We start from the raw sequence: 25,774 nt of genomic DNA on the forward strand, positions 1-25,774 counted from the left end.
AGTAGCTGACTCACAGGAAGAGTTTGTGAACAGGGCTCAGACGAGGGGCAGAGCCTGGGCTGCACCCTCTGTGCTGGCTAGGAAGCAGACTCCACGCTTGTCTGCACAGCTGCACCTGCCGTCCTGTCCCTGGATGCCACCAAGTGCACCGTTCCAGTGGCTGCCTGCAGGCTCTGCTCCCCACCCCCAACTCTGGGAGGATGCCCTTGCTGCAGGGAGGGTGGGAAAGGCAGCATCTGCAGTCCCAAGCTCAGTGGGGCTGTGTACCGCACCCAGCTTCCACTGGGGCTCCAGAGGCCAGGATTCCCTTAACAGGACAGACACTTCCCACAGCCGGGTCCCCAGGGTACAGCCTTAGAGAGCTTGGGCTCAGGAACAACGTGGCTCCTGACAGCAGGTTGCTGTGGAGTCAGGTGTCCTCCCACCATCTGATCTCTGAACACCTCACTGCACATCCACTGTGAGTGGAGGAGCCCTCGCCACATGCTGGGGCCCTGTCTTAAACTTTGCAGCCTCAGGACCATGAGCCAAATAAGCCTCGTGTCTTTCAGGTTACCCAGTCTCAGGCGTTCTGTTACAGCAGCACAAAGCACCTGCATCGAGATGACACAGCTGTGCCCTCATGGTGCAGCAGGCATGGGCGGCCGTCCCTCCAGGCTCGTAGCGCTCTGAAGCAGTTTCTGGGTGGAGGTCAGGTGCAGCCCACAGGCAGTGCTGAGCTGCGGGAGGCAGCCACCCTGCCCGGCTTCCTGGTGGCCTGGCCCTTGTTCCTGCACCCCTCACTCCCCGAGGCCCCTGAGACTGGCTGTCCCTCTGGGTGGCATTGTTGGTCAACAGGGTCCCAGCAGAGAGGGGCACTGGGCAGCAGCCACCATGTGGCTTCAGTCTTAGTGAGTGTGCAATGAGGGGACATCTTGAAGAGGCCTATGGGTGACCTACAGGCCGAGAGGCTCCCCTCGGGTCAGGAGATGGGAGTGGGCTGGAGAGTCCAGGGCTCCTCCCGCTGCCCCTTGGGCTGCGCAGATACGGGGCCACCCTGGTCAGCTGATCCTGCAGGACTTAGAGGGCCCTGGTGGTGGCTGGAGCTGTCCAGGTAGGTCATGCGTGGCCTCCCGGGATTCCGGCAGCCTCTGCTCTTGTTGGCAGCCCGTGGGTCCCTCCACCCTCATTTGTGGGTACACCACCTTTGGGTGTCCCCAAGCCCGCATGCCAGGGCACACAGCAGCCACGGTGGAGGGAGCAGGGGCTGGGGCCTTCCCTGAGCTCAGCTTCTCTCTGGTCCCTGGATGCTTCCTTTGTGGTCACACAGTGACTGCTGCTGTGGCAGCCATCTCACGTTGAGGCCAGAGGAGGGGCAGAGGGGAACAGGCTGCCACGCCTGTGTCTGACAGGACACAAGAGCTTTCCAGGGAGGCCCCACAGACATGGCCATGTCTCAGCCTGGGGAGCGGCTGGGGGTGCAGCTCCAGCTCTCCCTGTGCAGGCGGGGAACAGCTACTGGTCCCCCCTACCCTGCTCCCCGGTTGATGTGGGCAGAACCTGGGTAGGGGAGGGGGAGGTAGCTGGGAGCAGAGGGCGGCAGTGACAGGGACCACTTGCAGATTGTGGGGCGTGAGGGCCAGCAGCTGTGCATCCCCAGCCAGGGCCCTGCAAGCCCGTGATTGTCTGAGCCAGGAAGCAGGAGGGTGGTGGGACGTGCTGTGTGGGAGGTGGCATCCTCTGGGCTTGGCTTGGGCCACACTTCCAACCTCTGTCCAGCCCCTCCCACCCTTTGGTTGTTCTGGGGCCTGCAGAATCCAAGATCCGCCCACCCCGTGGTGCCCTCAGGGCTTTGTTGCAGGTGGGGAAACTGAGGCAGATGCCCATTCACCCAGAACTACCCTAGGTCCTCTGAGTGTGGCTGAGCCTCCCCCACCATCTGTTAACCTTGGGCACTTGTCAACTTTTAGGTGCCTGACCCCTCCCCGAGCTCACAGCCTCCTGTTCTGAATCAGGAGGCAGAGGAGGGGCAAAGGGGTCTCCTCCAAGACCTCAGTCTGGGTAGGGAGTGTGCGTGTGCATGGGCTGCAGGTGTGGGGGTATGCCACTGTGGATGGGGTGCAGGTGTGGGGGTGTGCAGGTTTGGATGGGGTGCAGGTGTGTGTGCAGGTGTGTATGGGGTGCAGGTGTGGGAGTGTGCAGGTGTGTATGGGGTGCGGGTGTGGGGGTGTGCAGGTGTGTATGGGGGTGAAGCTATGGGGTATATGCAGGTGCATATGAAGGTGCATGTATGGGGGTGTGCAGATGTGTATGAGGTACAGGTATTGGGTGTGTGTGTGTGTATGGGGTGCAGGTGGGTGTGTGGGTGTGCGAGTGCATGATGTGTTTGGTGTGAGGGGTCGGGGTGGGGTTGTGGGTGTGCTGTGGTTTTTGTCTCCACCAAAATGTAAGCGTCATAACCGAATGGCCAGTGTGATGGTGTTAGGAGTGGTTAGGCCGTGAAGGGGATGAAGGTCCTTGCAGACCAGGCCTCAGTCAGCAGAGACCTCTCACCCTCCCAGCGCCTCCACGTGAGGACACAGTGTCTGTCCCCTCCGTAGGATGCAGCAGAAAGGTACCACCTTGGAAGCTGAGCGCCCGCCTCACCAGACACCAGACCTGCTGGCTCCTGAATCTTGGACTTCCAGCCTCCAGAATGGGGAGAAATAAGAAGTTTCTGTTCTTTAAAATTACTCCGTCTCAGGTATTTTGTTACAGCAGCACATGGGGACTGATACTGGGTGTGCAGGTGGTGGGGGAGGGTGTGCAGGTGTGTTTGAGGGTGTTTGCGTCAATCTTTAGACGGCATCAGGGCCACAATACCTGCAGGTGTCGGGACGTTAACTGCAGACCTTGGTGAATAAAAGCCAGTTGTCCTGAGTTTGGCAAGAAAACCTTTGGAAGAGGCCTCACAAGCCACTCCAGGCGACAAGACGGGGCGTTTGTCCTGGGGGACCTGCCGTCACCCTTAGTGGTCCAGCAGCACCGTCTCAGCCTCACTGGCCAGAGCAGCTGCCCTGCAGGGGCCTTCAAGTCCTGGAGAGCTATGTCAGGTAGGCTTCCCTGCCCCTTCCCCCCATGTTGTCCTGGGCACCCACCCCAGCCCAGCTGTTCCTCTTACTTGTGTACCTCGTGTGTGCCCCTGATAGACAAGATGTCCATGGGCAGCAGACCTCTGGCCACTGCAGGCTCCAGGCACCAGAGTGAGACCCAGCAGGCTTCAGCCGGCAAGAGGGCCCCTGACTGTGGACGACTCCCTCACGGTGGTGGTCTTGGAGGGACCCCTGCTAACAGAAAGGGTGCATCCCTGTCCACCTTCCCATCCTCACCCCCAAAGTCAGCATCAGCAGCTGGCCTGCATCGGAGGCATTCAGTTAGGAGTCCTTGGGGACCCCCCCCAACCGACAGGAACTGGAAATGCCTTGAGTACTGAGGGAGGAGGGCTGCAGGGACAGGAGGGAGGATGCCCTTAAACACACTTGCTGGCCCTTCTCAGGAGAAACCCTTCCTTGGCATGGGTCATGGTGAAGCTGTGCCCCGAGTTAAGCCAGTGACCGAATTCCTGAGCTCAGAGGACAGCCAATGAAACAGCTTGCTAAAATGCTGAGACTCCCTCCACTCATGAGACTACGAAAAAACGTGCTGAAGTCAGAGCCACGGTGGCCAAAGTCTTTGCTCAGAACCAGCTGCGCAGGTCCCTCCCCCGGTTCCTCCTAGGCTGAGTACTCTGGGGTCGCAGTCTTCCTGGACGTCGCCTGTTGGTTGTTGTAGGGGTTTTAGGTGTTTTTTTTTTTTTAGGGTTGTCTTGCTGCATTTTGTTGCGGACCACAACGCATTGCAATCCTAGTCAGCTCTGGGGCTTTTCAAGTATTTGACTTAAGAGCTGAGTAGCTGGGCAGGCTGATAAGAACAGACAAAGCGAGCTCTTTTGCAGGCTAGTAAACTTTCACCTTAGACTACTTTGGTTCAGGTGAGGGCGGCAAAGCAGGTGGGAAGGCAGGGAGGGGGAGGCCGACAAGCAGGCATTGGGGCCCATCCAAGCAGGGGCCTAGTACATCCTATTTTTTTGTAGTTTGCTGACCTAAACCGGATCAAGCCACCTTGTCTTGGAAATGGACCACTGCGTGCATTATTTCACCTCCACCCGAGTCCATCTCACACTTTCCTCCCTCTTCATGCCCCCTTGTCCCCTCATCCTCCCAACTGCCATGGCTTTGTGAGGCGCCCTGGGTTCCGTGGCTACCGTGTCGACCAGGGCAGCCCACCCACTTCTCACTTTGGTCTGGAGTTAGCGAGAGTGACGCTGCCTTTCTCTTGCTCTTCAGCCTGGACCTGTGATGTGATAGGCGTGAGAAGGAACTGTGGGTTCTGGCAGTAAGGAAAGTGGGGCCTTACTTTCCCATGTTCCCAAAAGGCAGATGCAATCCCTGCACTCCTGAAGGAGTCAAGCAGTAAAGACAACACAGCAAGACTGTCCGGGACTCAGGCTGTGAGGATTTGTCTCATGAGGGGCCTCAGAAAAGGCCGTTTCCACTGTGGGGAGTAGAGGAATGGAAGGTTTCACCAGGGTGGGGTGGCTTCCAGAGGGTCCCCATGGAAAAAGCGTGGCTGAGCAGGCCCAGAGGGGGACGAGGACACGTTTGGGGGGCTGGAGGAGAGTGAGGACATGCTCAGGGGTGCCAGAGTGTCATAAGGGCAGGGACGGTGAGGACAGACTCAGGGACCACAGTGTCATAAAGGCAGGACAGGGATGAAGAGGACAGACCTGTGGGACCGTGGTGTCATAAAGACAGGATGGGGACTCGGACCAGGATAGATTCAGGGACCACGGTGTCATGAAGACAGGACGGGGACCTGGACAGACTCGGGGGACCACGGTGTCATAAAGACAGGGTGGGGACCAGGACAGACTCTAGGGGCCTGGTGTCATAAAGACAGGACGGGGACCGGGACAGACTCGGGGGACCACGGTGTCATAAAGACAGGGATGGGGACCGGGACAGACTCTAGGGGCCTGGTGTCATAAAGACAGGATGGGGACCAGGACAGACTCTAGGGGCCTGGTGTCATAAAGACAGGACGGGGACCGGGACAGACTCTAGGGGCCTGGTGTCATAAAGACAGGACGGGGACCTGGACAGACTCGGGGGACCACGGTGTCATAAAGACAGGGTGGGGACCAGGACAGACTCTAGGGGCCTGGTGTCATAAAGACAGGACGGGGACCGGGACAGACTCGGGGGACCACGGTGTCATAAAGACAGGGATGGGGACCAGGACAGACTCTAGGGGCCTGGTGTCATAAAGACAGGATGGGGACCAGGACAGACTCTGGGGATCTGGTGTCATAAAGACAGGGATGGGACCAGGACAGACTCTAGGGGCCTGGTGTCATAAAGACAGGCCTGGGACAGGACCGGGACAGACCCGGGGGACCACGGTGTCATAAAGATAGGACGGGGACCAGGACAGACTCTAGGGGCCTGGTGTCATAAAGACAGGATGGGGACCTGGACAGACTCAGGGGACCACGGTGTCATAAAGACAGGATGGGGACCGGGACAGACTCAGGGGACCATGGTGTCATAAAGACAGGACGGGGACCTGGACAGACTCGGGGGACCACGGTGTCATAAAGACAGGATGGGGACCTGGACAGACTCGGGGGACCATGGTATCATAAAGACAGGGATGTGACCTGGACAGACTCTAGAGGCCTGGTGTCATAAAGACAGGACGGGGACCGGGACAGACTCTAGGGGCCTGGTGTCATAAAGACAGGACGGGGACCGGAACAGACTCTAGGGGCCTGGTGTCATAAAGACAGGACGGGGACCGGGACAGACTCTAGGGGCCTGGTGTCATAAAGACAGGACGGGGACCTGGACAGACTCGGGGGACCACGGTGTCATAAAGACAGGGTGGGGACCAGGACAGACTCTAGGGGCCTGGTGTCATAAAGACAGGACGGGGACCGGGACAGACTCGGGGGACCACGGTGTCATAAAGACAGGGATGGGGACCGGGACAGACTCTAGGGGCCTGGTGTCATAAAGACAGGATGGGGACCAGGACAGACTCTGGGGATCTGGTGTCATAAAGACAGGGATGGGACCAGGACAGACTCTAGGGGCCTGGTGTCATAAAGACAGGCCTGGGACAGGACCGGGACAGACCCGGGGGACCACGGTGTCATAAAGATAGGACGGGGACCAGGACAGACTCTAGGGGCCTGGTGTCATAAAGACAGGATGGGGACCTGGACAGACTCAGGGGACCACGGTGTCATAAAGACAGGATGGGGACCGGGACAGACTCAGGGGACCATGGTGTCATAAAGACAGGACGGGGACCTGGACAGACTCGGGGGACCACGGTGTCATAAAGACAGGATGGGGACCGGGACAGACTCAGGGGACCATGGTGTCATAAAGACAGGACGGGGACCTGGACAGACTCGGGGGACCACGGTGTCATAAAGACAGGATGGCGACCTGGACAGACTCGGGGGACCATGGTATCATAAAGACAGGGATGTGACCTGGACAGACTCTAGAGGCCTGGTGTCATAAAGACAGGACGGGGACCGGGACAGACTCTAGGGGCCTGGTGTCATAAAGACAGGACGGGGACCGGGACAGACTCTAGGGGCCTGGTGTCATAAAGACAGGACGGGGACGGGGACCGGGACAGACTCTAGGGGCCTGGTGTCATAAAGACAGGACGGGGACCTGGACAGACTCGGGGGACCACGGTGTCATAAAGACAGGGTGGGGACCAGGACAGACTCTAGGGGCCTGGTGTCATAAAGACAGGCCTGGGACAGGACCGGGACAGACCCGGGGGACCACGGTGTCATAAAGATAGGACAGGGACCAGGACAGACTCTAGGGGCCTGGTGTCATAAAGACAGGACGGGGACCTGGACAGACTCAGGGGACCACGGTGTCATAAAGACAGGATGGGGACCTGGACAGACTCAGGGGACCACGGTGTCATAAAGACAGGATGGGGACCTGGACAGACTTGGGGGACCACGGTGTCATAAAGACAGGACGGGGACCGGGACAGACTCTGGGGGCCTGGTGTCATAAAGACAGGGATGGGACCGGGACAGACTCTGGGGGCCTGGTGTTGTAAAGACAGGACGGGGACCAGGACAGACTCGGGGGCACCATGGAGTCATAAAGATAGGACGGGGACCAGGACAGACTCTAGGGGCCTGGTGTCATAAAGACAGGGATGGGATCGGGACAGACTCTGGGGGCCTGGTGTCGTAAAGACAGGACAGGGACCAGGACAGACTCAGGGGACCACGGAGTCATAAAGATAGGACGGGGACCGGGACAGACTCTAGGGGCCTGGTGTCATATACACAGATGGAAACAGGAAAGACTGAGGAGGTCATGGCATCTTAAAGACCTGATAGGGTGGGATGGGCACCTGGGGTCTGTGGCAGGGGCTGGTTCTCGTGTGGTGGTGCAGAGAAGGATGGAGTCCCAGTCTGAGAAGGGGGCTATCTCCACATCCACAGATGGGGGCAGACAGGAGGCGCCTGGGGTCCACCACACAGGATTGTGCTGCAGGCCCCGGTGCTGGGCAGCCAGTTCCCCGGGCATCAGTCTGGTTGTCATAACACGGGGGGCCCATCCATCCAGCCTTAGTCGTGCTAAGGGGACCTGAACCCAACATTACAAGTCTTCAGTGTCATGACTCACAAATGCTCCTTTCACTTGAATTGTGTGTGGGAGTGTGTGTGCATTTGGTGTGTGTGGGAGTGTGAGCATTGTGTGTTGTGTGTGGTATTTTGTGGGAGTTGTGGTATGTGTTCAGTATGTGGTGTGTGTGGTTTGTGTGCTGTGTGTGGTATGCGGTGTGTAGTGCAAATGGGTGTGCTCGGTGGTGTGTGGTTTGTGTGGTGTGTGTGTGGTGTGTGGTTTGGTGTGTGGTATTTTGGGGGTGTGGTATATGTGCAGTATGTGGTGTGATGTTTGGTGTGTGTGGTGTACAGTGTGTAGTGCAAGTGTGTGCTCTGTGTGTGGTGTGTGGTTTGTGTGGTGTGGTGTGCTGTGTGTGGTGTGTATTCTGTGTGCGTGATGTGTATTGTATTGTGTGGTCCCTGTGTGGTATGTGGAGAGTGATGCGTTTGTGGTTGGTGTCTGGTACTTGTCACGTGGTGCACGTGCAGTGTGTGGTGTGTTTGGTGTGTTTTGCTTCTGTTGCATATGTGTGGCGTGAGGTGTGTGCGTGTGGTTTGTGTGGTGTGTGGTGCATGTGTGGTGTGCGTGGAATTGTGTGTGTGATCTGTGTTGTGTGTGGGTGGTGTGGCGGATTGTGTGGTCTCTGGTGTGTTTCGTGTGGTATGGTGTGTAATCTGTATGATGTGTGTTGTGTGGTTTCTGTTTTGTGGTTTGTGTTGTGTGTATGTGGTATGTGTTGTGTGTGGTCTGTGTTGTATGATATATGTGGTATGTATTGTGTGGTGTGTGGCGTGTGGTGTATGGTGTGTGTGGTGTCTTGTGTATGTGTTGTGTTTTGTGTGTTGTGGTTTCTGTTTGGTGTGTGTTGTGTGGTCTATGTGGTGTGTGGTGTGTGGTCTGGTATGTGGTGTGTGGTCGGTGTGGTCTGTTGTGTGGTGTGGTGTGTGTGGTGTGTGGTGTGTGTGGTATATGGTGTGTGATGTGGATTGTGTGGTGTGGTGAGCGTGGGCCTGAGGGGAAGGAGCTGTCCTGGAGTCTTCTCTGGCTGATGTGAGGTCCGTGTCCCCTGCTCGCTGTCCTCCATGGGTTCCATGCCCCTTGCTTGCTGTCCTCCGCGGGGTCTGTGCCCCTCGCTCACTGTCTGTCCTCTGTGGGGTCTGTCCCCCCAGCTCCCTGTCCTCTGTGGGGTCTATCCCCGCTGCTCACTGTCCTCTGTGGGTTCTGTGCCCCTCGCTCACTGTCTGTCCTCTGTGGGGTCTGTGCCCCCAGGCTCGCTGTCCTCTGTGTGGTCTGTCCCCGCTGCTCACTGTCCTCTGTGGGGTCTGTGCCCCCTGGCTTGCTGTCCTCTGTGGAGTCTGTCTCCCCGGCTCGCTGTCCTCTGTGGAGTCTGTGCCCCCTGGCTCGCTGTCCTCTGTGGGGTCTGTGCCCCCTGGCTCGCTGTCCTCTGTGGGGTCTGTGCCCCCTGGCTCGCTGTCCTCTGTGGGGTCTGTGCCCCCTGGCTCGCTGTCCTCTGTGGGGTTTGTCTCCCCGGCTCGCTGTCCTCCATGGGGTCTGTCCCCCTGGCTCGCTGTCCTCTGTGGGATCTGTCCCCACTGCTTACTGTCTTCTGTGGGGTCTGTACCCCCGGCTCGCTGTCCTCTGTGGGGTCTGTCTCCCCGGCTCGCTGTCCTCTGTAGGGTCTGTGCCCCCCGGCTCACTGTCCTCTGTGGGGTCTGTCTCCCTGGCTCGCTATCCTCCCTGGGGTCTGTCCCCGCAGATCGCTGTCCTCTGTGGGGTCTGTCCCCGCGGCTCGCTGTCCTCTGTGGGGTCTGTCTCCGTGGCTTGCTGTCCTCTGTGGGGTCTGTCCCCGCTGCTCACTGTCCTCTATGGGGTCTGTCTTCCCGGCTCGCTGTCCTCTGTGGGGTCTGTGCTCCTCGCTCGCTGTCCTCTGTGGGGTCTGTGCCCCTGGCTCGCTGTCCTCTGTGGGGTCTGTCCCCGCTGCTCACTCTCCTGTGTGGGGTCTGTCCGCCCGGCTCGCTGTCCTCCGTGGGGTCTTTCCACGCTGCTCACTGTTCTCTGTGTGGTCTGTGCCCCTGGCTCGCTGTCCTCTGTGGGGTCTGTGCCCCTGGCTCACTGTCCTCTGTGGGGTCTGTGCCCCCTGGCTCGCTGTCCTCTGTGGGGTCTGTGCCCCATGGCTTGCTGTCCTCTGTGGGGTCTGTCTCCCCGGCTCGCTGTCCTCTGTGGGGTCTGTGCCCCCCGGCTCGCTGTCCTCTGTGGGGTCTGTCTCCCTGGCTCGCTGTCCTCTGTGGGGTCTGTGCCCCTTGGCTCGCTGTCCTCCGTGGGGTGTGTCCCCGCTGCTCACTGTCCTATGTGTGGTGTGTCCCCCTGGCTCACTGTCCTCCATGGGGTCTGTCCCCCCGGCTCGCTGTCCTCCGTGGGATCTGTGCCCCCCGGCTCACTGTCCTCTGTGGGGTCTGTGCCCCCTGGCTCGCTGTCCTCCATGGGGTCTGTCCCCCCGGCTTGCTGTCCTCTGTGGGGTCTGTGCCCCCTGGCTCACTGTCCTCCGTGGGGTCTGTCCCCGCTGCTCACTGTCCTCTGTGGGGTCTGTCCCCGCTGCTCACTGTCCTCTGTGGGGTCTGTCCCCGCTGCTCACTGTCCTCTGTGGGGTCTGTGCCCCCCGGCTCGCTGTCTTCGGTGGGGGTCTGTCCCCGCTGCTCACTGTCCTCTGTGCGGTCTGTCCCCCCGGCTTGCTGTCCTCCATGGGGTCTGTCTCCCGGCTCGCTGTCCTCTGTGGGGTCTGTGACCCTGGCTCACTTTCCTCTGTGGGGTCTGTCCCCGCTGCTCACTGTCCTCTGTGCGGTCTGTCCCCCCGGCTCGCTGTCCTCCATGGGGTCTGTCTCCCTGGCTCACTGTCCTCTGTGGGGTCTGTCTCCGTGGCTTGCTGTTCTCTGTGGTGTCTGTGTCCCCCGGCTCACTGTCCTCTGTGGGGTCTGTCCCCGCTGCTCACTGTCCCCTGAGGGGTCTGTGCCCCTCGCTCGCTGTCTGTCCTCTGTGGGGTCTGTGCCCCCAGGCTCGCTGTCCTCCGTGGCGTCTGTCCCTCTGGCTCGCTGTCCTCTGTGGGGTCTGTCCCCCGGCTCGCTGTCCTCCGTGGGGTCTGTCTCCCCGGCTCGCTGTCCTCCGTGGGGTCTGTCCCCCTGGCTCGCTGTCCTCTGTGGGGTCTGTCCCCCCGGCTCGCTGTCCACTGGGGGTCTGTCCACGCTGCTCACTGTCCTCTGTGGGGTCTGTGCCCCCTGGCTCGCTGTCCTCTGTGGGGTCTGTCTCCCCGGCTCGCTGTCTTCCATGGGGTCTGTCCTCCCGGCTTGCTGTCCTCTGTGGGATCTGTCTCCCCGGCTCACTGTCCTCTGTGGGGTCTGCGCCCCCCGGCTCACTGTCCTCTGTGGGATCTGTCCCCGCTGCTCACTGTCCTCTGTGGGGTGTGTTCCCCTGGCTCGCTGTCCTCCATGGGGTCTGTCCCCCCGGCTTGCTGTCCTCTGTGGGGTCTGTGCCCCCCGGCTCACTGTCCTCGGTGGGGTCTGTCCCCACTGCTCACTGTCCTCTGTGGGGTCTGTGCCCCCTGGCTCGCTGTCCTCGGTGGGGTCTGTCCCCGCTGCTCACTGTCCTCTGTGCGGTCTGTCCCCCTGGCTTCCTGTCCTCCATGGGGTCTGTCTCCCCAGCTCGCTGTCCTCTGTGGGGTCTGTGACCCTGACTCGCTGTCCTCTGTGGGGTCTGTGACCCTGACTCGCTGTCCTCTGTGGGGTCTGTCCCTGCTGCTCACTGTCCTCTGTGGGGTCTGTGCCCCTCGCTCGCTGTTGTGTCCTCTGTGGGTTTTGTGCCCCCTGGTTCGCTGTCTGTCTTCTGTGGGGTCTGTGCCCCCAGGCTCGCTGTCCTCCATGGGGTCTGCCCCTCCAGCTCGCTGTCCTCCGTGGGGTCTGTCCCCCGGCTCGCTGTCCTCCGTGGGGTCTGTCTGCCCGGCTCGCTGTCCTCCGTGGGGTCTGTCTCCCCGGCTCGCTGTCTTCCATGGGGTCTGTCCTCCCGGCTTGCTGTCCTCTGTGGGATCTGTCTCCCCGGCTCACTGTCCTCTGTGGGGTCTGCGCCCCCCGGCTCACTGTCCTCTGTGGGATCTGTCCCCGCTGCTCACTGTCCTCTGTGGGGTGTGTCCCCCTGGCTCGCTGTCCTCCGTGGGGTCTGTCCCCCCCGGCTTGCTGTCCTCCGTGGGGTCTGTGCCCCCCGGCTCACTGTCCTCGGTGGGGTCTGTCCCCACTGCTCACTGTCCTCTGTGGGGTCTGTGCCCCCTGGCTCGCTGTCCTCCATGGGGTCTGTCCCCCCAGCTCGCTGTCCTCTGTGGGGTTTGTTCCTGCTGCTCACTGTCCTCTGTGGGGTCTGTGCCCCCCGGTTCGCTGTCCTCGGTGGGGTCTGTCCCCGCTGCTCACTGTCCTCTGTGCGGTCTGTCCCCCTGGCTTCCTGTCCTCCATGGGGTCTGTCTCCCCAGCTCGCTGTCCTCTGTGGGGTCTGTGACCCTGACTCGCTGTCCTCTGTGGGGTGTGTCCCCGCTGCTCACTGTCCTCTGTGGGGTCTGTGCCCCTCGCTCGCTGTGTGTCCTCTGTGGGTTTTGTGCCCCCTGGCTCGCTGTCTGTCTTCTGTGGGGTCTGTGCCCCCAGGCTCGCTGTCCTCCATGGGGTCTGTCCCTCCAGCTCGCTGTCCTCCGTGGGGTTTGTCCCCCGGCTCGCTGTCCTCCGTGGGGTCTGTCTGCCCGGCTTGCTGTCCTCCGTGGGGTCTGTCTCCCCGGCTCGCTGTCCTCTGTGGAGTCTGTCCCCCCAGCTCTCTGTCCACTGTGGGGTCTGTCCACACTGCTCACTGTCCTCTGTGGGGTCTGTGCCCCTGGCTCGCTCTCCTCTGTGGGTCTGTCTCCCCGGCTCGCTGTCTTCCTTGGGGTCTGTCCCCCCGGCTCGCTGTCCTCCATGGGGTCTGTCTCCCCAGCTCCCTGTCCTCTGTGGGGTCTGTGCCCCTGGCTCACTGTCCTCTGTGGGGTCTGTCTCCTTTGCTCCCTGTCCTCCATGGGGTCTGTCCCCGCTGCTCACTGTCCTCTGTGCGGTCTGTGCCCCTGGCTTGCTGTCATCTGTGGGGTCTGTGCCCTCTGGCTCACTGTCCTCTGTGGGGTCTGTGCCCCCGGCTTGCTGTCCTCTGTGGGGTCTGTCTCCCCGGCTCGCTGTCCTCTGTGGGGTCTGTGCCCCCCGGCTCACTGTCCTCTGTGGGGTCTGTCTCCCTGGCTCGCTGTCCTCTGTGGGGTCTGTGCCCCCCGGCTCGCTGTCCTCTGTGGGGTCTGTCCCCGCTGCTCACTGTCCTATGTGGGGTGTGTCCCCCTGGCTCGCTGTCCTCCATGGGGTCTGTCCCCCCAGCTCGCTGTCCTATGTGGGGTGTGTTCCCCTGGCTCGCTGTCCTCCGTGGGGTCTGTCCCCCCGGCTCACTGTCCTCCGTGGGATCTGTGCCCCCCGGCTCACTGTCCTCGGTGGGGTCTGTCCCCGCTGCTCATTGTCCTCTGTGGGGTCTGTGCCCCCTGGCTCTCTGTCCTCCATGGGGTCTGTCCTCCTGGCTCGCTGTCCTCTGTGGGGTCTGTACCCCCTGACTCGCTGTCCTCTGTGGGGTCTGTCCCCGCTGATCATGTCCTCTGTGGGGTCTGTGCCCCCCAGCTCGCTGTCCTCGGTGGGGTCTGTCCCCGCTGATCATGTCCTCTGTGGGGTCTGTATCCCCTGGCTCGCTGTCCTCTGTGGGGTCTGTCCCCGCTGCTCACTGTCCTCTGTGCAGTCTGTTCCCCCGGCTTGCTGTCCTCCATGGGGTCTGTCTCCCGGCTCGCTGTCCTCTGTGGGGTCTGTGACCCTGGCTCGCTGTCCTCTCCGGGGTCTGTCCCCGCTACTCACTGTCCTCTGTGGGGTCTGTGCCCCTCACTCACTGTCCTCTGTGGGATCTGTGATCCCTGGCTCGCTGTCCTCTGTGGGATCTGTGATCCCTGGCTCGCTGTCCTCTGTGGGGTCTGTCCCCGCTGCTCACTGTCGTCTGTGGGTTCTGTCCCCCTGGCTCGCTGTCCTCCATGGGGTCTGTCTCCCTGGCTCGCTGTCCTCTGTGGGGTCTGTGCCCCCCGGCTCACTGTCCTCTGTGGGGTCTGTCTCCCTGGCTTGCTGTCCTCCATGGGGTCTGTCCCCGTGGCTCACTGTCCTCTGTGGGGTCTTTCCCCCTGGCTTGCTGTCCTCTATGGGGTCTGTCTCTCCAGCTTGCTGTCCTCTGTGGGGTCTGTGCCCCTCACTTGCTGTCTGTCCTCTATGGGGTGTGTGCCCCCTGGCTCACTGTCCTCTGTGGGGTCTGTGCCCCCCGGCTTGCTGTCCTCTGTGGTGTCTGTCCCCGCTGCTCACTGTCCTCCGTGGGGTCCGTGCCCCCCGGCTCGCTGTCCTCTGTGGAGTCTGTGCCCCCTGACTCGCTGTCCTCTGTGGGGTCTGTGTCCCTGGCTTGCTGTCCTCTGTGGGGTCTGTCCCCGCTGCTCATTGTCCTCTATGGGGCCTGTGCCCCCTGGCTCGCTGTCCTCCTTGGGGTCTGTCCCCCTGGCTCGCTGTTCTCCATGGGATCTGTGCCTGCTGCTCGCTGTCCTCCGTAGGGTCTGTCCCCCGGCTCGCTGTCCTCCGTGGGGTCTGTCCCCGCTGCTCGCTGTCCTCCGTGGGGTCTGTACCCCCGGCTTGCTGTCCTCCGTGGGGTCTGTCCCCGCTGGTTGCTGTCCTCCGTGTGTTCTGTCCCCCCGGCTCGCTGTCCTTCGTGGGGTCTGTCCCCCGGTTTGCTGTCCTCCGTGGGGTCTGTCCCCGCTGCTCGCTGTCCTCCGTGGGGTCTGTCTCCCCGGCTTGCTGTCCTCTGTCCCCCTGGCTCACTGTCCTCTGTGGAGTCTGTACCCCCGGCTTACTGTTCTCCGTGGCGTCTGTCCCCGCTGCTCGTTGTCCACCGTGGGGTCTGTCTCCCTGGCTTGCTCACATTTTCTCCAATTTGGATGTATTTCTTTTTCCAATCGTCCTTTCCGGCCCTTGGTGCAGAGTTTCGACCTGAAGTCTTCAGTCTTCTCAAAGTTCTTCAGTGTTTTCTTTTTTCTCTCACAGACTCTCCACCTTTCTCTTCCGAAATCCTAACAGATGAATATGTTGTCTCCAGGCTCAAGGCTCCAGGCCGCTGAGCGATTCCCCTCTTCTCCTCTCTAAGATCTGTGGTCCTTCCTCGATTTGATCTTCCAGGTTTTACCAATGTGACTTTTGGCGACATCATTTCTGTTTGTTGGCACTTTCATTTGGGTTTTGTTTTTAACTGGGAATTGTGTTTTTACAAGTTTGTCTTTCTGTGTTTCTATTTCCTTCCTTGGCCACTTTGACTTTTGTTTCTTTTTTTTTTTTTTTTTTTTTGAGATGGAGTCTCCCTCTGTTGCCCAGGCTGGAATGCAGTGGTGCAATCTTGGTTCACTGAAGCCTCGACCTCCCAGGTTCAAACGATTCTCATGCCTCAGCCTCCCGAGTAGCTGGGATTAGAGGCATGTGCCACCACGCCCTGCTAATCTTTGTATTTTTAGTAGAGACAGGGTTTCGCCGTGTTGCCCAGGCTGGTCTCGAACTCCTGACCTCAGGTGATAGGCACGCCTCGGCTTCCCACAGTGCTAGGATTACAGGCGTGAGCCCCCCGCCCAGCCAAAGAACCATGGTCCTGTTTCATAACTGTGAGTCTCTCGGGTCTCCCAGAGACATTCTTGTGTGACTCAAGCCCCAGGGTCCTGTGGCCCCGCATCCGCCTGGTGTCACATTTAGAGGACCAGGGAGGAGCCACCAAAGGCAGCGCAGAGCCACTGTATCATGGACGTTCACGACTGCAAGAACGAAGAATTGCTAACTATTTCTCAATGTCTCTCTTCTCAAAGAAATACATTTAATATCAACTTCATTTTCTGAAGATTTTTTCCCAAAGAGACAACAAGGACTTTGAGCGAGGCATAACGTGGTGAAGCTTCCTAACCCTCCTCTGTAGAGACCGCCCAGCCCCTGAAGATCAACGCCCCACCCTGTAGCGGCCGTTGAGTGTCTTTCACTGCCCCTCTGTGACACCACATCCCTCCCTCCCCTGCCGCCCTCCCCACCTGACTGGCCAGGAGCGGCCACAGGGTTTTCAGAACCTCCCAGCCACTGTCCAGGGGGCAGAGACCCCAGCCCCGCGTGGCTGGATGGGCTTCCCTCTCCTGTGGAAGGGGAGACACACAGGACCCTGTGAAGTGAGCTCTCGGGTCCTGCTCCTCTGGGAAGCTCGGGGAGGATCTGGCAGGTTTCAGTGTTGCAGCAGTGAGTAACAGCTCGCGAGCTCTTCAGGCATTGCCTCAGTTTCTCACAGGTGCAGCCCTCTGCTCAGTGTGGCCTCTTTCTGATGTGGGTTTTCTTCTTGCACCTGGGGAGTCCTGGGTGAGCCTGTGTATTCGTGAACGGGTTCTGGGACCTGTCGCTGTGTGGGGGCTGTTGAGCACTCCCCAGAACGTAACAAATCGTCAGGGGAACTGACGGGCGGTCGCGCGGGCACCGGGGGCCTGGCCAGGTCCTCTGCCCAGGGTCTTCCACACCCTGGAGAGCCGTTTTCCGTTGCCACTCGGCTCTGGCCGGGGTGAGATTCTGCAGCATGTCTGTTCATTCCCCTGGGCAGTGCCCTGCACTAACTCCAGCCCAGCCCCTGCTCCCTCTGCGGGGAACATGGCCCCAGGCAGTGCTGGGCCTTTGGCTGTCAGTGCTGGTCCTGACGGCTGCGTTCCCAGTCCCCTTGGTCTCTGTGACAGTGGGTGGGGCCGGCCCTCCCAGGATCTGACGGCGCAGGTCTTCCCCTTCTGTGTCCTGCAGATGGACACCCGCTCCGGGAGCCAGTGTTCCGTCACCCCAGAAGCCATACTCAACAATGAAAAGCTGGTCTTGCCACCCCGCATCTCCAGAGTGAACGGCTGGTCGTTACCCCTGCACTACTTCCAGGTGGTGACCTGGGCTGTCTTCGTGGGCCTTTCCTCGGCCACCTTCGGGATCTTCATTCCCCTCCTGCCTCACGCGTGGAAATACATTGCCTACGTGGTATCCTTTTCATCGTGGCATGGTCTAAGCGGGAGGGGTTCCTGGAGGACCCTGCGATGGACCTGGCTGTGGGATCTGGGCCATGGCTTCCTGGTGGCACGAGTCACCTGCCCTGGGCCAGACTATGTCCCCCGAGCCTGCAGGTGGGCCCAGTGGCCACTCGTGCTCTGTGCAGCCCCTGCTTAGGGTCAGGACAGGACAGTGTTGGCTGAGGGGGCTCCGGAGAGGGAATCTGTCAGGAGGGACAGCAGCCCCCTGGCGTGGCACAGGACCCTCCCTGCGGGCAGCCTTCCACTAAAATCCCTGCGCAGCATTTTGCACATGGCCAGCACCTTTCTTCTTGCCCCTGGTGCCAAGGAGGAACAGCGCCGTGCCCCGCAGGTCAGCAGCCTGCGTTTCCATGCCAAGCTTAGGCCACACTGCGAGGGCCTCTGGGCTGCCCTGCGGAGATGGCTGTCAACCCTGAACTCCTGGCTAAAAGGCGGTCCAGGGGCCAGGCAGGGTGACTGGAGGGCCCCGCACTCTACCCCTTCTATTTGGTTGCCATGGAGAGTCTGTGTTGGTCCCAGGGTGAGAGGAGGAGGGAGCCAGGATCTGAGGGCGGGAGCTGACGTCCCAGTCATGGGGAGTCTAGCTTCTCCTGGCTCCAGGGGACAAGGACCCTCTCCCCAGTGCCCCCGCAGCCAGGCTCTGAGCCCAGAGGGCCCAAGAAAGAGGCCCAGGGTTCCTGAGTGAGTCTGGGGTCCTCGAGAGAGTCTAGAGTCCCTGAGAGAGTCCGGAGGGGTCCTGAGGGAGTCTGGGGTGGGGTTTCCCTGAGCTATTCTTGGGGAGAGGGTCCCTGAGTGAGCTGTCTGGGGTCTAGAGGGAGCGGGTAGGTTGTGCAGCTCCCTCCCTCCTCCCCCTGCTCCTCCTGTCTGCGGCTGTCTTCTCTCCCAGTGCTCAGGGGTCTCTGGTATGAAAGAACCCAGGCTCCTCCAGGGCCTTTGGGGCTGCATCTGGCTGTGTTTATACCTGGGGCGTCCCTCCTGTGGCCCTGCTCTGTCCCTCAAGCTGTAAAGGGTCTTGGGGTCACTGTGCTTGGCTGGGCTGACTGAGCCTCTGGGGGTGCATTGCATTCTGTGGGGGATTTGCCCTGTGTCCAACAGGGATGAACCAAAAGGGGCATGGGGGCAGCCTTCCCGGTCCCCGACTGGCACAGGGCTGTGTGTGCAAGGCCAATGGGTAGCCTCATCTCCTCTAGGCCTGGGTGAGCAAGGCTGTGTGTACAGGGCCGATGGGTGGCCTCATCTCCTCTAGGCCTGGGTGAGCAGGGATGTGTGTGCAGGGCCGATGTGTGGCCTCATCTCTAGGCCTGGGTGAGCAATGCTGTGTGTGCAGGGCCGATGTGTGGCCTCATCTCTAGGCCTGGGTGAGCAGGGCTGTGTGTGCAGGGCCATGTGTGAAGGGCCGGGTGTATGGGGCCGTGTGTGCAAGACTGGATGAGCAGGGCCATGTGAGCAGGACCGGGCATGGGTGAGCTGGGCTCAGGTGAGCAGGGCTGGCTGTGCAGGGCTGGGTGTGCAGGGCCAGATGAGCAGGCCCAGGTGAGCAGGGCTTGGGTGTGCAGGGCTGGGTGAGCACACCCAGGTGAGCAGGCCTAGGTGAGCACGCCTGGGTGAGCAGGGCCAGGCGAACAGGGCTCAGGTGTGCAGGGCTGGGTGTGCAGGGCTGCGTGAGCAGGGCCATGTGAGCAGGGCCAGGCCTGGGTGAGCTGGGCTCAGTTGTGCAGGGCTGGGTGAGCAGGGCTGACCAGTGGCCGCGCCTCGTCTGGGCCCTTGGGCCTCACGGGGATGCCTCGTGCCAGGCTGACCAGGCCCTGGGCCAGGTTCTTCCTTGACATACCAGGTGACCGGGGGGATCTTCTCCTTCCACCTCGTCGTCCACCTGATTGCCTCCTGCATCGACCCGGCTGACTCCAAAGTCAGACTCATGAAGAACTATTCTCAGCCCATGCCCCTCTTCGACAGATCAAAACATGCACACGTGATCCAGAATCAGTTCTGCCACCTGTGCAAGGTCACTGTGTGAGTGTCTGCCCTCGCCGAGGCCCCAAGCTGTCAGGGTCATCTCCAGGGGCCCGGGGCTCAGGTCACTGCTGGCCCCTCAGGGCCCGTGCAATGGCCACAGCTGATGCTAATGGAGCTTCCAGGGCCCGGCCCTGTGGCTGCAGGTGGATAGCCCCTCATCACGCTGTGAACCGGGTGCAGTGCTGGGCCGCCCCAACTCCTCCGCAGGCAGGGCTGAGACTGGAGGGCTGGGTCTGTCACCTGCAGGTGACCCGCTGCTCCCCTGGAATGAAACGCAGCAGCACTCAGGCATGTTTGGTCCTCAGTGGATTTTGTGCATGAGTTCCCTCCCCTGAGGTCCCGGGGCAAGAGAGCACTGCCTTTCTTGGGGATTTTCAAGACAAGCCCTTAGGAAAGAGGGAGGTAAGGGTTCCAGTGTTTCCAGGGGCCCTGGAGGCCTCTGTGATGGCCTAGGGGATGGCTACAGGGCTGCTATCGGCTGCAAGGGAGGCCCTGTAGGCACAGGTGGGATCCAAGCCCCCGGCCTCAACTCCTGGAACCATGGGGCAGGCGCGGCCTCCTCCAGGGCCATGACCCAGAGTGAGGCTGGTGTAGGACGGCTGGTGGGGGGAGTCTATGCTCAGGGCAACCACAGACACAGCTCCTCCTGCTCTGTGGCTATCTCTGCCCACAGCTGCCCTGCTTCTCCTCCTCCCCACAGGCCTCAACACCCTCCCCCAGCCTCCCATTCCCTGCTGGATGCCCACTCCCCAGGCCACACAGGGCTGGTTCCTCCAAGGCACCTGGCTTCCAGTGATGGACCTCTGGCCCTGCCCCAACCTGCGCACTTGGGGCCTGACAGGCATTCCCCGATTCATCCCTCCAGGAACAAGAAAACCAAACACTGCATTTCCTGCAATAAGTGTGTGTCCGGCTTCGACCACCACTGCAAATGGATCAACAACTGCGTGGGAAGCCGGAATTACTGGTGAGGGGCACAGCGGGGATGGCCGGCACGGGCCAGGCTTGGGGGAATTTGGAAGGGAGGGGTCTGTGGGCAGGGGTCCTCGTGTTGAAAGGGTGGAGGGTCCTCTTGGGGCCGCGTCCCTGTCCTGATGTGGTGGCGCTTGGTGCCTGCATGCCCTGGCCTCCTGTCTGGCTCTGGGGCTGTGGTGCAGCCGTCCCTGGACAAGCTCATCGGCACAGAGTAAGTCCCTGGAGGTCCCCCATGGGCACTTGCGGGGCCACACTGGCTGAGGCCTCCTGACCACGCTGTCCTGGGCTGGGCTGCCTTCTCTCCACCCAGGCAGAGGCCCATCCAGCACAAGGGTGGGGCCACGGAAGGGCAGTGGGCACCCAGCGCAGATGGACGAGAGGTGTTTCCCCTGAGCATGATGGAGACTCACAGACGAGAGGTGTTTCTCCTGAGCGCGGTGGAGACGCAAGGATGAGAGGTGCTTCCCCTGAGCACGGTGGAGGCTCATAGACTAGAGGTGTTTCCCCTGAGGACGGTGGAGGCTCATAGACGAGAGGTGTTTCCCCTGAGCACGGTGGAGGTGCAAGGATGAGAGGTGTTTCCACTGAGCACGGTGGAGGCTCATAGATGAGAGGTGTTTCCCCTGAGCACGGTGGAGGCTCATAGACAAGAGGTGTTTCCCCTGAGCACGGTGGAGGCTCATAGACGAGAGGTGTTTTCCCTGAGCACGGTGGAGGCTCATAGACGAGACGTGTTTCCCCTGAGCACAGTGGAGGATCCAGGGACTCTCAAGGCCCCGTGTGCTGAGCCCTGGCTGTCTGCAGCACTGTGTTGTGAAGATTACCAGGGAAAAGAACCACGATTGCTCCCCAGCTACTCCGTGCTGACCTGAAAGAGGCCTTGGTGTGCGTGGGAGTGGGGACCAACGTTGCCTGTCACAGGACGCACCGGGGGGTCCCTGCCCTGCCTCCCTGCCATCCCGTCTGGAGCACAGCATGTGTCCAGAGAGGCTGAGCAGCCCGGCAGGGACAGAGAGGTTGCATGACCGCACAGCGAGTCCAGAGGCTGCGTGAGATGGTAGGGGCCGGGGAGACCCACCCGCCTCCTCCCCTGGAGAAGAGCAGCTCCACGATGGCCAAGGTGGGGCCAGCTCCTCTGGCTCACGCTAGCCCCAGGTGCCACTTCCTTCTGGACTCATTCTGCTCTCGTGCCTCGAGCTGGCTCAATCCGGCGGGTCCTGGTGGGGAAGGTGAGGGGGTGAGGGCCCACAGGCAGGTGGCAAGGAGAGAGTCTGCCTTCCTCAGGAGGGGTGCTGGAGAGGGACCACGTGGGCGCCAAGTATAGACACCATCTGTGTGTGGGAAAGGGGCATCAGGAGAGCAGGGCTAGGGTCATGGGCGCCCTCGGCTTCGGGCAGCAGCCAGCGCCGGCATCTGTGCCAACCTCGCTTCTGTCCCTTCATCCGCCAGAGGCGGAGAGAGCAACGGAATTGAGAGCAAGATGAGGAAAGTTGAGGAGCTGATGGCAGAGCCCCCGCAAGGGACGCCGAGCTGATGGCGGAGCCCCTCTGAGGGAGGCCGAGCTGATGGCAGAGCCCCTGCGGGGAGGCCCAGCTGATGGCAGAGCCCCTGTGAGGGAGGCTGCATACTTTGTAGTGATAAGAGAGGAAGGGGGACGGAAAGAAGGCAGGCGGCACTGGTGTCCTGGGAAGACTGCGAGCGCTGGCCTCGGACTCTTCAGGTTAAACACGGGCAGCAGGGGCAGGAGGCTGTGCTAACCAAGAGGAGAGCGGCCCTGGGTGGCTGCGGGGAGAGGAGGCCCCGCATGAATGGCTCTGCCCCATCCTGTGGGCTTTGGTCTCTGTGGTCTTTGGTCTCTGTGGTCTTAGAGACCCGCCTTCTTTCCTGGATGAAGAGGGAAGTCTTGTCCAGAGAGTAGGATAAGGATGAGGGGTCTTTACTCCCCACAAGTGGGCTCAAGCCCAGGAGGACTGGGGGCAGGGTAGGGCGTGTCCGCTGCCTGGAGGGGCTGCTGCTTTGGAAACCTAAGCTGTGAGAGGGAAGGCAGTATGAGGGAGCAGCAGTCAGGGAGCCGCTCACGCCCGGAGCCACCCCTCACCCCTGGATTATCCAGAAGACTCTTAGAGGGAGGAGGAGCGCGGGGAAGGCAGCTGTGCCCTAACTGCGTCTTCGGACGACTGCGGCATTCATGCTCTGTCCTCCAGTTGAAAATAGAAAAAGGGATTTAAACAAGCTTAGGTGAACATAATACAATGGAAAAGATTAAAGGAGGTTAAAGGATACTTTTAAAAAAATATCATCGTGGCAGAAAGACCAAGGGAAGATGGTTTAGTCAAAGTGTGTTCCAGGAACTGCTGCCCAGAATTGGTTTTTCTGGATGGATTATTCTCTGCATCTTTTGAGCAAAGACGAGAGACTGGGAGTGGATTTGGTCTCACGTCTACAGCATGGACATCGCTTTTGGCTCAGATTTGCACGAGACCCTTGGAGAAGGGGGGACTGTAGCCGAGGAGTGACCGGGCTCCTCCAGGGCCTCCTCAGCCCGAGTTCCCTTTGGGTGCAGAGATCCAGGTCCCTGAGCCTGCAGGCCCTCCTGGGTGCCACGGCACTCTCATGGCTCTCCCCTTCCCTGGCTTCAGTGCCTTTGCCTAGCATGGTGCCATGGAGACCCCAGCACAGACCATGCTCAGGGCCCCCTGAGTGGACCCAGCCGGCGTGCTCCTTGGCTGGTAGGGAGCCCTGTCTGCATCAGGTGGAGTCGGGAGGTGCGGGCAGAGGCCCCAGAGCTGTGACACTGGAGACGCTGTGTGACCCTCATGCTCCGCTGGTAGGCTTGGGCGAGTCACACCGCATCTCTGACCTCACTTTCCCCACTCATGAAAAGGGCTGGTTCCCCCTCCTCACAACCTCCTTGTTCCTTGTGGGGATTAAAGGCAATCACATTTGCAAGAAGCGCTGCCTGCATTGCTGGGCGGTGTGCTGGTGGGAATGTCCCACGGCCACCCCTCTCCAGCGAGAGGCCTGGAGACCTGGGGGGGTGTCACAGGACGGCACAGAGACAGGAGCCTGAGCTTCCAGGCATGGTCGGGAGTGGGGTTTGAGGCCAGTGTTGGGCGGTGGCCAGGCGCCCTCAAGTGGACGCCCACACTGACCTGTCACCTCCGCCCTATGGGCTCCAGATGCCCTGCGCGTCCCCACCCCTGCCCCTGCGCCCCCTACACCTGCCCTACGTGCCCCCGCCCCTGCCCCGGATGCCCTGCGTGTCCCTGCCCCTGCCTCCCCGCCCCCACACCTGTCCCACATGCCCCGCATGCCCCTGCACGTCCCATGCCTGCCTTTGTGTGTCCCCTGCCCCTGTGTCCCCCACGCCCACCCCTGCCCACCCTGTGCACACCCCCTGCCCCTGTGCCCCCCACACCTGCCCCTGCGCCCCCACTGCTCCCACGTCCCCACCCCCATGCCTGCCTGTGTGTCTCCCGGCAGGTTCTTCTTCAGCACTGTGGCCTCGGCCACAGCTGGCATGCTCTGCCTGATTGCCATCCTGCTGTACGTCCTCGTCCAGTACCTCGTGAACCCCAGGGTGCTCCGCACGGACCCCAAGTATGAAGGTACGTGGCCGCCGCTCTAAAGGGGCCTCATCCTCGCCTCCAGCCATCTTTCCGGGCGGTAGTATCGGGTCTGGGGTGGTCGGCCCCTCTTGTCCCAGGGAGAGGCCAGGGCAGGCAGCCCCAGGCAGGCTCTGACCTGGCCCGACGGCAGCAGCCCAGTGTCCACACAACTCAGCAGCCCCCAGCGCACAGGAGGCAGGCTCAGGGAGGGCACTGGCCAAGCTGCTCTGTGGATGCTGCCAGGTCGTGTCAGGCGAGAGACAGTGGGGTCCACCTCTGCCCCTGCGCTCCGCAGTCAGCCCTGTAGCACCTGTCACACCATCCTGTGGGGCCATGTAGTTGTGGGAGGGTGGGGGTGCCCATCCTGCAGGAGCAGCCCATGGGGAGGGAGAGTGGAGGCAGCGCTGAGGGTGCTGGGCTGTAGGCTGCGGTGCGCTGAGGCCCTTGGCCAAGTGGGCCTGGAGCCTGGGCCTCGGGAACCGATGCTCACACTGAGCCACTGGAGAGACGTGGCGGTGAGGACTGTGGGCTCCAGAGGCGAGTCCACGCCTAACCCAGATCCCATGATGCCAGCATCCTTGGGAAATGGGCCTGCGGCTGTGACTTAAGATCTGAGGTGGGAGGGTCATGCTGGGATGTCCCAGTGGGTCCAAATCCAGCCACGAGTGTGCTTGTAAGAGAAAGGAGAGATGCAGAGGGGAGGCGGCCTCGTGAGGATGGAGGCAGGGGTGGAGTCACACAGCCACAGCCCGGGGTCGCCCGGAGCCACAGGAGCTCGCAGAGGTGGGAGGACCTCGCTGGACCCTGCGGAGGCAGCGTGCCCACCTGTCCTGCAGCTGGACGTCAGAGCCCTGCCTCAGACTGCAAGAGTCTGCTGTAGAAGCTGCCCCCACCCGCCACCACTTGATGTATTTATTGCAGCAGCGCCGGGACCCTGACCAGGAGGACCTGGGCCAGAGAAGCCCCTCACGGTGCAGGACAAGACTGCCAGTCTCAGCCCCAGGCATGGCTGCACCCGCACTGCACACAGCCCGGGTGGTGAGACAGGGAGGACTTGCATGCCCCTTGTTCCAGAACATTCCAGAGCCAACATGGTGTGACATTTTTTTCAAGGATGAGTTTGTCAGCTCCATGTGGAAGGCCCTAAAGCTCCTCCTTCCACTTCGAAGCATGACTGATGCCTCCAGGGCCTCACAGCCACTTCTGAAGCACTTCCTGAAAGCCAGCTCCACCCTGGCGAGGCCCCGACCTCGGCGGACCCAAGCCCAGGACGATGCCTGTTGCGTTCTTCTCCCCACTGTAGCAAGTCACCTTCCCCAGCAGCCACCATGTTGTCTGGGCTCTCCCTGTGGGGGATGCCAGGGGAGAGTGAGAGAGCAGAGGTGGCCAAGATGGCATGTGCTGCCTTCTCTCCTGGAACATGCTGCTTCCACATGGCAGTGCCAGTGTCTCCGTGTGAATTCATTGATTGTGGCTTGAGCGAATTCCTGGGTTTGCTGTTCCAGATGATTCTGCAGGGCTTCAAAACCAGCAGAGCCCTGAGCAAAGCAGCTCCTTGTTCTCATGGGCTGAACTCATCATGATCTCCCTGGCTAAGGGGGGCAGCATGGGGTCCAGCCCGGCCCAGGCACATGGAGCTGCAGTCCTGTCAGGCTGAGTGTGGTGTTTGCCTTCTAGGATGGCCCCCGAGGCCGCCAGTTCCAGAGAGGGTCTGTCACCCAAAGACATCCATGCTGAGTCACCCAAAGACATCCATGCTGAATCCAACCCTCTGCCATTCTGCCTTGCCCGACCCTCTGCCATTCTGCCTTGCCCAGCCCTCTGCCATTCTGCATTACGCCTGATTTTTGGAAGTGTTGTGGTTTTGAGTGTTGGCAGCCCAGTGTCACAGAGGACCATATCTTAGAAATGACCCCAGGCGGGAGCTGTGGCTTTCCTGTTCTATTTGAAGACAGCTGTTTTAGGGTGCAGAGGGTCCAGGGACACAGAGTGGGCCATGAGGAAGGGATGGGTGCTGGGGCCTGGCAGAGATGGCAGGCGCTGTGACCCCGGCACTTAGGAAGGGGTGGGCACCGTGACCCTGGCACTAAATAAGGAAGGGATGGGTGCTGTGACCCTGGCACTTAGTGAGGAAGGGGTGGGCACTGTGACCCCGGCACTTAGGAAGGGGTGGGCAGTGTGACCCTGGCACTTAGTAAGGAAGGGGTGGGTGCTGGGGCCCTGGCACTTAGGAAGGGATGGGTGCTGGGGCCCGGCAGAGCCAGCAGGCACTGTGA

General features: G+C 61.1%; 2 protein-coding genes across 16 annotated transcripts in view; both read left to right on the forward strand.

Moving 5' to 3' along the window:
- Positions 1-2,954, forward strand: part of LOC738370 (bromodomain-containing protein 9) — a 32,642-nt gene extending 29,688 nt beyond the window's left edge. The window contains exons 16-17 of the mRNA XM_063814426.1: positions 2,580-2,722; positions 2,821-2,954. Of these exons, the coding sequence (XP_063670496.1) occupies positions 2,580-2,722; positions 2,821-2,862 (185 nt within the window). The 3' untranslated portion in view covers positions 2,863-2,954. The remainder of the gene's footprint in view (positions 1-2,579; positions 2,723-2,820) is intronic.
- LOC742917 (palmitoyltransferase ZDHHC11) overlaps positions 2,933-25,774 on the forward strand; it is a 51,242-nt gene continuing 28,400 nt past the window's right edge. For 10 of the 15 annotated variants that reach the window (XM_063814506.1, XM_054686270.2, XM_054686264.2 and 7 more), the window contains exons 1-5: positions 2,933-3,071; positions 16,628-16,849; positions 18,734-18,912; positions 19,616-19,882; positions 23,374-23,498. In XM_063814506.1, coding sequence (XP_063670576.1) covers positions 16,628-16,849; positions 18,734-18,912; positions 19,616-19,882; positions 23,374-23,498 — 793 coding nt within the window. In that variant the 5' untranslated portion in view covers positions 2,933-3,071. Of the gene's footprint in view, positions 3,072-3,167; positions 3,318-16,627; positions 16,850-18,733; positions 18,913-19,615; positions 19,883-23,373; positions 23,499-25,774 lie in introns of those variants that run through there. The other 5 variants (XM_024355090.3, XM_024355092.3, XM_063814518.1 and 2 more) reach the window with 2 other exon arrangements.

The sequence above is a fragment of the Pan troglodytes genome, chromosome 1, assembly GCF_028858775.2.
Source record: "Pan troglodytes isolate AG18354 chromosome 1, NHGRI_mPanTro3-v2.0_pri, whole genome shotgun sequence".
Classification (NCBI taxonomy): Eukaryota; Metazoa; Chordata; class Mammalia; order Primates; family Hominidae; genus Pan; species Pan troglodytes.